At 44.0% G+C, this 11498-nt stretch overlaps 1 protein-coding gene across 1 annotated transcript in view; it reads right to left on the bottom strand.

Moving 5' to 3' along the window:
• Positions 1-1758: 1758 nt before the first annotated feature.
• The window catches only part of RPA1 (replication protein A1), a 46411-nt gene continuing 36671 nt past the window's right edge, over positions 1759-11498 (bottom strand). Inside the window, exons 13-17 of the mRNA XM_019981772.2 lie at positions 10329-10461; positions 7856-8032; positions 7206-7313; positions 4239-4325; positions 1759-2796 (exon numbers count right to left, since the gene is read on the bottom strand). Of these exons, the coding sequence (XP_019837331.1) occupies positions 2692-2796; positions 4239-4325; positions 7206-7313; positions 7856-8032; positions 10329-10461 (610 nt within the window). The 3' untranslated portion in view covers positions 1759-2691. The remainder of the gene's footprint in view (positions 2797-4238; positions 4326-7205; positions 7314-7855; positions 8033-10328; positions 10462-11498) is intronic.

The following is an 11498-nucleotide window of genomic DNA, read 5'->3' as shown; positions in this document are numbered from 1 at the left end:
AACGAGAAGAGACTGAACAACCAGTTTCACTTTCTATAAATAAAATCCGAGAAGGCATATTGCCAAAGAAACACAAGTCAATATCTAAACCTTTATATACTGGGCTACCAAATTTCACTTTTAGACAGTGTATTAATTACGTAGTCAATAACTATGGGTTTCATTAGGGTATTAAACGCCATAATCGATATTATTTATACTTTTCGAAGATGGGCCACTCAGGAAAGAACGTGGGGGAGGGGAAGTTTTTGATCCTGAAGTTCAAAAAGTCAGAATGAGCACACCAGAGATTAGCAAGGCCTTAATGGAAAGCATAAAACACAGAAAATATGGACAGAAATCAGATTATTACCCTTTCCCCCCCCACTGCCTCCATCACAATGAGACTGGAAGGGATCCAAGAGCCATTTAAAATAAAGACAAAATGATTAGATTTTTCCCTAATTGTCTAACGCTGATGTCATGGTGTACACAAAATAAACATTGATCTCTAAGTGAAAGATGAGAAATAGAACACGAACAGCCTTTCGAGGTTAAACTATCTCCAAGAGAATTTTAAGAACTGTGGGCCAGAATCTATTTAGGTGACCCTCAGGGACCTGAAGCTCTTAAAAGCCAAACAGTGGAGCCAATTTCTGATGCTCCTCTGCCGGTGATCTGCTTTTTAGTGGGGAATCTGCTCTACATGCCCCCTCGAGGGAGCCGCCCCACCTCAGAGCATCCCTCTGTGGGCTTCTAATCACATCCGCGGAGACGTGCTGGTGTCACCGCATGGTCGTGGAGAAGGCATGGCAGCTGGTACCATGTTCCAGGAGACGCGTCGGGGTCACGCTGCCGGTCAGTGCTGTTCGTGGGGTGGGAGCCGTGATGGGGAGAGGAGGGGATGCTGGGAGCGGTAGATATAAAAGACTGGTTACCAGGCTGAAAGCTAGATTGCCACTTCCAACCCACAATTTGTCAATCCACCATAGCACTGAAGACTGTAATTTTCTAGTCAGCGCTTTACGAGCAAGGTCAGACAGAAAGGAGCTTCCGTAAAAAATCGCTGAGGCCTTGGCCGGAGAATCAAGTGTGGCCCAGTGGCTATCCTGACCGTGTCCAGACAATTAGAGGGCCTGAGAGAAGGCCATCCTAGGTTCTGAGCCATGGAAGTCATCCTGCCTGACGCCAGCTGGTTCCTCCCGGAAGAAGAAGGCTAAGGATGACACAGGCAGGATGTGCTCACTCCCAGCAAGGGCCTCCATGTGCCGCGCTTGCCCACATTAAAAACCAGGGCCCGGCACCACGGGAAGACGGCAATGCCGCCTGGACGCTTGCAGAGGTGTGCTGCGAACGCCAGATGAGGGGCTGCAGCGACCGGATAGATAATTAATATGATTAGGAACACACAGAGCAAGCATGTTCTTGCCGACTGAAAAGCCCAGTAGCATAATTACTGTTTTCTTACCAGCTCACTGTCTGTTCACATTTCAAAGCCTGGTTGGTGTTAAGACCGCTGTGTAAACATCAATAAAATCCCAAAGTGCCGGATCATCAGCATTCCAGGGCACAATGGCTTTTTGTTTTTGGTGTTTTCATTCTTTTAAAGATGCATTTCAAGGTTGCAGACATTAGGAAGAATGATCTCTATGCTTTGGACTAATCTTCGAGTTTGTAATGAGTTAACATCTTCCCCAAGTGAACATTTATTATGAAGGCTAATTAATTGCTTTCCAGTTACAAGAACACTTTGCATTCAAAGAAAGTGGGATTCATAAGCAGAGAATAAACTGTTTATTAAACAAGGCAATGGCAACAAAGGGCTTCTCCCTTCAGAATCCCTTCTATTTAATACAGCTTTAATCAAGAAAAGAAAACATACAAATTCAAGAAACATGTACAGGTAGAAAAGGCGTACCAACAGAAATGCAACATTAATTGAAGGGGAGACGAAAGCGATGCTTTGTAGTTGCCGGGATGTCTCTAGGGGACAGCAAGTCAATGCTTATCAGCCTTCCTCAGAAGAGACCATTTTGATTAATATCAGACCCATCTGACTCAGTCTATTAAACCCTGAAGGAAGGATATTCTTCAGATATAAAAGATATGACTTTGATTAATAATTCTACCCTATTGCCAATCCAGGCATTAACAACTGTGTGGCCCCTCTAGAAAGGGAGCCTTTGAAATCGAGGAAGACGGGCTTCCTAAAACACTCAAGTTCCTCCACAAAACCACTTCTCAGCGCTCCCCCTTGGGAAGGGACCCGAGCTGAGAAGGTGTCAGCACTGGAGAAGCAGGAACCCGACTTACATAATTTATTTCACTGTCTACAGATTGAGGGTCAATTACTTGTGACATAATTCCTGGTTGAAAATAATGAGCTCTTAGTAAAACTGACAAAAACCTAAAGACAGGGAGTGAGTGGTACTACGGTCCGCGCAGCTGACCCCGAGGTCTGACACGGTTTATACCACAGCCCCACAAGCGTATTTCCCTTTTCACTTAGGCGTATTCCACTGTGTGCCTTTGCTGCCAGTGGGTTCCCAGGTGTGACGAGAGGTGATGGCTTAGTCCATGGTAGAGGGGCGCTCCGCACCGCCGTCAGTCAGGGCGGGAATGGTGGTGCGGGTGGAGGTCGGAGGTGGCGTGGGGGGGGTGGTTTGCTTCAGCCCTCTATCCACAAGCTCCTGCCCCATAGGCACGATCCTCTCACATCGCCGCGTTCCTCCTGATGTTCATGACCAGCCTTCTGCCGTATTCTCTGTAGTCCACAGGCTTCACGTCCACCACCGTGGCCTTAATTCGAGACTCATCCTTTGAAAAGAGAAGAACGATTTGTGAACGAATAAACGCCTGTGGCCATGTTCCTGGTTTCACTGATCCCAACAGGAGAAAGCACAAAGACACGCTGGTGGTTCGGAGTCCCGTGATGCCAGTAAAGGAGCCGTGATGACGAGTGCCCAGGCCAGGGTTTCTGGTGCAACAAAGGCCTCTCTTCCACACAGGTCCTTGCACCGGTTCCTCGTGGTCCCAAACACTCGGAAACCGAGACTCCAAGTGTGACGGACTATAGAGGGCTCTTCAAGTTCAATCTGTTCTCTTTACAGAGCGAGAAACGGGAGCCCAGAGAAGACAGTGGCTTGCTAAAGCCACGCCGCGGGCTCTGTGAGCGGGCTGGGGGAGAGCAGCCGTGCTCGCAGCAGAGGCCGAGGCCTGCCGTGGCCTGTCTCAGCCCCGCGAGAGGCGACCTCGCCACCCTTCACCACCCCGTCCACGTCACGCGGGGACCAGAGACCCTTCCATCCCTCCCTCTCGACCACCCCTACCCCACCCTGATACCACACTGCTGACATTGAGAGGTTCATTTAATGCTCACAAAATCAAACACAGCTGTTAGCAGGCATTAGAGTTAAGGCCTGACAAGAAAACAGAGCAAGTAAACCCTGAAACAAGCAAGGTTTCCTGAATTCTCCCACTGCCCATTCACTAGGTTGGACAGTGCCTTCAGAGGCAGACTGGGGTGAGGCCAGCTCAGGGCCTGCACACTCCAGCTCTGTATCTACAAAACTCAGTCAGATTTCTAAGCATGAGCAGAACTCTGAGGCTGGACTGCCTGTGTGCAATGATTAGCTCTGCCACTTGCCAGCATATGAATTTAGGCAAGTTACTCAATTCTCCATAAGCCTACGGCTTTTCACTGCCAAATCGCGGGCAACAAGAGTTCCTTCACACAAGGTTACTGCCAGGATGAATGGAGACAAAGTATGCAAAGGGTGTGGAACAGTATCCGGCAGACAGTAAGTACTCAATAAAGGCTGTTTTTTCATGATTTTACAACTGTATGATGTTATGAGCAATTACAGGAATTTTCAAGGTAATTTTAACCACATGTGGTCTTTCTTTCATATACTGACTTTAGAACCCAAACCATGGGGAAGATGTGGGTCCATTCTGTCAGGACACAAACCAAAATCCCCCAGGTTTAACTGAAAAGGCCACACAGCATGTTTTCCTTGGATGTTAATACTGGACAAGACCCTTAACCTCTCTCTTGGTCTGTTTGCTCATCTGAAAACAGAGATGATAACAGTACCCTAGTGCTGGTGTGACTCAGTGAGTAATAAATGCAGGGTGTTACGGGTTCCGTCTGGAACACAGTGAACGAGGAACTCACAGCTAACACTGTAGTGGGCTTGTGGGTGACAAACAGCAGTTCTGTGCTGCTACCCTCACGCACCGTGGGTGACGTTACTTACATTGTAGGTCTCCAGTTTGACCCTGATCCTGAACGTAAAAGATCGAAAGTTGGCATTCTGGAAAACTTCCTCAAACGCTTGCTCGTTCTGCAGAAACAAAACGTAAAACTGTCGGCATGGAAACTACCAGACCACCTGAAATTATCTGTACGGTTTTTGAAAAGACTTGGAGGAAAACCTCTGAGAAAATGATCACCTCCCAGTGGCTTGAAATTTCTTAGGAATGACTAATATATAGGTGACATTTCATCGCATAAAACTGTTTAGGTAGAATTTTATTAAAAATTAAAATATTCTACCTAGAGTACTCAATTTCATACAGACAGACAGTGGAATGATGGCTGCCAGGGGCAACAGAGAGTTAGTGTTTGATGGGTACAGAGTTTCAGCTGAGGAGGATGAAAAAGTTCTACAGCTGGATGATGGTGGCAGCTGCACAACAATATGAAGGTATTTTAACGCCGTTGAACTTGTATACGTGGGCTTCCCTGGTGGCTCAGCTGGTAAAGAAGCCACCTGCAATGCAGGAGACCTGGGTTCGATCCCTGGGTTGGGAAGATCCCCTGGAGAAGGGAAAGGCTACCCATTCCATATTCTGGCCTGGAGAATTCCATGGACTGGATAGTCCATGCGGCTTCCCTGGTGGCTCACATGGTAAAGCGTCTGCCTGTAATGTGGGAGACCTGGGTTCAATCCCTGGGTCAGGAAGATCCCCTCGAGAAGGAAATGGCAACCCACTCCAGTACTTTTGCCTGGAAAATTCCATGGATGGAGGAGACTGGTATGCTATAGTTCATGGGGTTGCAAAGAGTCAGACACGACTGAGCAACTTCACTGGTTCACTGGTATAGTCCATGGGGTCGCAAAAGAGACAGACACGACTGAGTGACTTTCACTCACTCACTCACAATGGTAAATTTTATGTATATTTTATCACAATAGAAAAAAACTGAAACACTCTTAGGAAATACATTTCTAAACTTTCAAAATCTGTGATGGAATAAATCTGAGGCTCAGAATCTTCAGAACAAATTAAGAATGGGCGAGGACTCAGGAAAAAAGTTCAAGTTGTCATATATACATTATTTCAGCCTCTGGATTTACAGATGTGGTAAGTGAAGAAGACAGAAATGGGCAAAGGTTTGGGAAGAAGTTTAAAATCCACAGTTTTCTCTCTCTTACTGGCCTCTCAAATATCACTTGATTAAGCTTCTGAGTTAAAAAAAGAGTCTGGTAAACAGAGGGATTAGAGAAAGCATTTTACACAAATATGCATAAAATAAATGTACAAGAACTTTTAATAAAATTAATAGTTCATATCAGTCAAGTATTATTTGCATGCCACTTGGAACATGAAAATAGCTTTGTTATATATAGAACTCTTTGTATAAAGGTTACTACACACACACACGCACACAGAGTCCTCAGGCTTTTGGGTATGTAAATAAAACAATGTGTTAAACCCTCAGAAAATTGTACCAGCTGCCATCATTCTTTCAAGATTAGTGAAAGCGTGGAGTGCATACTCCAAGAATATTATGATTCCTGAGGGGAGAGTTCCTATATGTCCTCATTCACTGGCAGTAAAACCAGTCAAATGTAATAAGCCCATAAAAAATCCTGAAAGGCTGCCTCGAGCCTTAAAAGCTGATATGAAAATAGAGGACCAGGCAAAACAGATAAAAGATACCATCATACTTTAAAGTCAATTCCAGTTATTTCTGTAAAAGGGCTTGTTGGGATTATTTTCAGAGAGCTCATGGACAATTTCAAAGAGACAAAAGGGCAGAGCTAAACGAACAAAAGACAGGAAAGAAAAAAACACACACACACACACCAAAACAAATGACAAATCCTTTTTCGCTACTGGCTTTTACAAGTATACTAACCGATGTGGAGGACAATGGGGGAGAAAAATCTATAGACAGATACTAATTTGTGTGGCTCAGAAACTATAGCTTTTATTGGTCTTTATATGTTTTATCTGAGCAAACATCTTTCTTAACTTTAGGATAACTAGTAATTAGTCCTTGAATTAAACAAAACTACTATGTGAAAATACTCTTTTATAAAAATAAAATAGAGAAAGTGACCTTACGAAAGAAAGTTACTTTGTAAGAATGCATCTGACAACATGAAATAAGCACATACCTTATATGTGAATTTAAACCAGGATTTGACTCAACTTTTCAGAAAAGTGTTTATTACTTTAAAAAGGCACACTGAATAAAGATGTGGTATGGATACACAATGGAACACTACTCGGCCATAAAAAAGAATGAAATAATACCATGTGCAACAACACAGATACAACTAGAGATTATCATATTAGGCAAAGTCAGAAAAAGACAAATACCACAGAGCATTACTTATGTGTGGAATCTAAAATATGACACAGATGAACCTATCTAGGAAGCAGAAACAGACTCAAGGCACAGAGAACAGACATGGTTATCAAGGCGGGGGTGGGGGAGTGGGTGGAAAGGGATGGACAGGGAGCTTGGGTTAGTAGATAGAAGCTATCACATATAGAATGGGGGGATAACAAGGTCCTACTGTAAAGCACAGGGAACTAGTCAACATCCCAGGATAAACTATAACAGGAAAACCATAATGGACTTAAAGTTTATTATTACAGACTCAAAAAAAAAAAGTATCTGGACTTCAGCTTACTTCAGAAGATACTTCCAGATCTCAAGTGACTGCAGGCACACTGACTCTTAGAACAGGAGGGAAAAGTGCTTTCTACTTAGAAAGGGCTGTTTTTAAAGAATTTTATACACATTACTTCATCACCTCATTGTTAGCACAAGGTGGACACAATTAGAATTAGATGAGCTTTCACAGTCAGCAGTGAGAGACGCTATACAACACCCACCAGCAATAGACCAAAAATTATCAGAGCAAAAAACAGGTAAGTGTTACAGCATGGGAACTACCACAGTAATAATACAGGAAATGGCCAACCTTCTCTTTTAATTCCCCAAGATAAGCAGTGCTTTGTCCAAGGATGGCCTCTGCAGACTCCTGGAAACATGTGACCCACTGATTCTCTTGAAAATCAGCAATATTGACCTAAAAAACAACTTTACATCATTACACCACAGAAATAACAAAAGGAAGACACACTAAGGAGACTGGGAGATTGACTTTTTCCACTCCTTAAAAGAGTTTCTAGGGAAAAAAGCCCATTCCACTAAATAGCTATGTTCTTTCCAAAGAATGTAAAAAGTATCCAAGAGAGAAGTTCAAAATGTTAAGTGTGGATCATAGCAGGAACATGTGGTGTGGACCTGTGATTTCAGTTCTCAGGGGAGATACAGCCCAACAAAAATCACCTTCAGATGCAGGATCCGGGCACACTGGACTCAGTGGCCCTCCAGCTGCAATGGCCTTTGGACTAAAGGTTTCGAATGAGTCTCCAATGTCGTCTGCATGTTAAATCGTACACTCTTCAGTCACCAGGAGGCACTCCCTAAGACAGCTTTTAGTCACTGCTGAGCATCCCAGACAATCTGAAAGCCTGAACTAAGAGACAAGCTAGTCTCCACAGTGCCGGGAGCTTCGCAGGGACTCAAGAAACACCAGAGCAGTCCTTGTTCACCCATTCTACTTACTGACAGGATCATGCGGTACTTGAAATTGGGGAATTCACTGTCACACTTCTCGCAGCGGTACAATCCGTTCTGCTGGTCGATCACTTTCTTGTTACAATCCTGAGTTGGGCAGGCCTGGTACATACAGTTCTCTTTGCGAAGATACACCACAGTTGCCACAGAGCTAAAATAGTCAGGCTTCAGGAGAAGAGAGTGGTATGAGGCAAAGAGTACAGACCAAAGTTCAGGACTGGATTTGCCCTGACATATGAGGGTGTTTGCATACTCTCACAATGTGATTACAAGGGATAATTCATTCTATAGTTTCAGAAGTTACTTGAGCTGACTACAAAATCCAGAAGGGTAACAAACCAAGTTCTAAAGCATATTACTCCTTAATAATAAAGAAGTTAATTCTAAACTGTGCTGTGCTTAGTTACTCAGTGGTGTCTGACTCTTTGTGACCCCATGGACTAGCCCACCAGGCTCCTTTGTCCATGGGGATTCTCCAGGCAAGAATACTGGAGTGGGTTGTCATGTTCTCTTCCAGGAGATCTTCCCAACTCAAGGATCAAACCCAGGTCTCTTGCATTGCAGGTGGATTCTTTACTGTCTGAGCCACCAGGGAAGTCCTTAATTCTAAATTAGACTAAACTTATTTAATTAAAACTGAAATAGACTATATGACTATATGAAAGCAAAAGACTTCAAGAGCTCTTGATCTTGTTGCTCCTGTTCCTCTACCCCTCAGAAGGTAACAGAACCAGGACACAGTGAACTCTAGCATAGTTATCTTCAACCATTCCTCCCATGTTAAAAACAATAGCAGTGATTTCGATCATCTAGATTCAACTTTGTCTTTGGTCAACAAGCATTTTCTGTAAAAAGCCAGACAGTATCTATCTCAGGCTTTACAAGCCATTGGGTCACAGTCTGTTGCAGCTACTCGCCCTGCTGCTGGGGTGCAAGACCATCCACAGACAGTCTAGAGATGAGAGCGGGAGGCTGGTTTCAATGTATTTGTATTTATAATAGGCGGCAGGCTAGACATGGCCCATGGGCCTGTTTGTGGGCCCGCGGTCTAAGTCACCAAGTTCAGTAGAATGCAAGAAGACTGAACAAGCGCCTTCAAAGTGGAGACATCACTGATAAGTAAACGTGGCAAGGACCAAGTCACAAGCATAGGCTTTCTGTTGCTATTTGCTTTGCCTTTTAACTGTCATGGAAAGGATACAGGACGAATAATTTTGGGGGGGTGAGCAGTTCCCTCTGGGTGTACTCTGAACTCAGGGCCAGATGAATCTTCACTCTAAAAGGCTCTAGAGCAGCGGTCCCCAACCTTTTCAGCACCAGAGACCATTCTGGTAGAAGACTAGTTTTCCACAGACAGGATGATTCAGGCAGCAATGCAAGCAACAGGGAGCAGCCCATTTCCGGCTGTGTGGCCCAGTTCCTAACAAGCTGTGGATCAGTACTGGTCTGTAGCCCAGGAGTTGGGGACTCCTGCTCTACTGAAGGGGAGTCTTCCAGGAGAATGCCTGAAGGGTTTTTCTGTATTTCCAGGTAAGGGCCCGATTCCAAGTGTGACTTGAAAGTTTGGGTGTGAATAGGTACTCTCTAGGCCCGATTCCTTGTTACCTACTGTCTACCCTTAGGTCTAAGAAAGAAACTGGTTAACAAGAAAACCCAGAGTGACACAGATCTGTCCAACGTTTAAGTCTCAGGACATTGTGTAACAGCATTATGAGTTGCAGTCATTGACAGTGATGGATAAGAAAGTATTGTGGAATGAGACAGTAAGGAATAAAAACCATATTGTACAATATGAAAATAATAAAGCAGGAATTACTGGTTCTGGGAACATAAAGGAGAAATAAATGATTTAAATCTTGAACTGCTGACAGAATACAGATTCAGAGCAAGATGGGGGGCGGGGGTCATTAAACACAAACACTGAAAGGGAAGTTGCAATTCCAGTCAAATACCAGTCAATTCTTGTCAGAGGATACCAGGGGTGCTCAGCCCCCAAGAGGTTAATCCTCTATAGCCAGTGAGGGTACACGTGAACCACTCCGTGTCTGACGCCGAAACTCACTAACACTCAGTATGAACTGTAATCTCAAAAGCTGCCTTTCTGGTCTGCAGGCATTTCAGCTTGCAGGAACAATCACAGAAAAGGAATATGGACCTGAATACGGTTCATGTTAATACACAACTTGATTACTACTGCTTCATTAAGATTCCTCCAAGAACTACACAACTCTCTAAGTCAGAGCTCTGAACATCTTTTTGCCTCAACTGACCTGACGGATATAACATACTCCTATTAGAAAGCATGGCTCCCTCACTCTGGCTGGCATCCTTAGCCATCACCCCAGGTAAGAATCATGGCTCTGGACTAAGGTCTAACAGCTGGTTATCAGAAACTGGACCTGGAAACTCACCCTCTCACACATCATACACGCTTTTGTGGAGAAAGTCAGGAACCGCATACCTTGTCACCTTGGCCCAGGTTCTCCGACTTGACCTCATATAATGTTTTCCAGTTGGTATTGCTCCCACCTGCTCCTCCACTCTTTAGATCAGAGATGGAAATGCCATCTAAGGCTTGTCCTTCTGAGTCAAACCTGAAAAACAAAGAATAACAGGTACTTTATATGCATGTTGAATGTGATACTTGTTTCTATATGCCAGGTACAGGCTATGTGCTCCCCGTCCAACTTTTCACAGGTCATGATCAAGTGGGGCTGAAGGTATCATCTTCCTCATTGTATCTCAAGTCTACTGAAGAAATGGAGTGACCTCTTTTAAATCTCAATTGCTCTGACGCCTCCCAGTGGTCACGAAAGACAGTGCCAAACTGCCACAGAACCTTTTCTTAAATTAGCCTTGCTATCAACACTAGCCAGATGGCCCAAGTGCCTAAAAAAACAGTAACCTGGAAAGTCAACAACAAAACAAGCAACAATGGAGAGTCCTGGTGTACTTCTCTGGGCTACTGATGCTCATTCTTGCTCAGCAGCTGCATTTTTCTCATCGCTGAAATGTACCAGGCTAGAAAGGGACAGTTGACGTATTTTAATGGCATAGCAAAAAATGTTCCCAGATCTTTTAAGACTGGTATAATTTTAAAAGATTATATAATCGAAAATAATTTATTAGAAGGTATTTACCTGTTTCCCTGTAGACTAACCTTCTTAGTGAGATTTTACTTATGCCAAAATGAAAGTTGAAATTTAATTATGTTAAATTATAAAGTTGATCACATTATCAGCTAACATGAAGGAAAGGACACCCAAGAGGAGTGTGTCAGAAACACACTCGTGTCAAGAAAGAGGCAGTCTGAGATTAAAAACACACCAATGTCACCCTAAAGGAGGATAACTAAAAGTAACCACGTACAGAAAAGGCTCCGTAAAATGAGAGCATGGGACAGAATGGATGCTGCCCTAAGCTGCAGACAATTGCCTTTTTGTTCTGTCAGGTAAGCGGCTAAATCCGTCACAGAGGCACAGCAAGGTCCGTAAATCTATTTCACCTCGACTAGCAACACAAGTTTACAGTTTCAAAAACTCTGAGGAGACATTTGCCACCAAAGACAGCTCATCAGGAAACAACAGAACAGGGAGAGAGGCAGCCCTTCTTACAGCAGAAACTCCATGTT

The sequence above is a fragment of the Bos indicus genome, chromosome 19 (genome assembly GCF_029378745.1).
Source record: "Bos indicus isolate NIAB-ARS_2022 breed Sahiwal x Tharparkar chromosome 19, NIAB-ARS_B.indTharparkar_mat_pri_1.0, whole genome shotgun sequence".
In the NCBI taxonomy this organism is placed as follows: Eukaryota; Metazoa; Chordata; class Mammalia; order Artiodactyla; family Bovidae; genus Bos; species Bos indicus.
The sequence above is the reverse complement of the archived record's forward strand: the minus strand, read 5'-3'. Positions and strand labels throughout refer to the sequence as shown.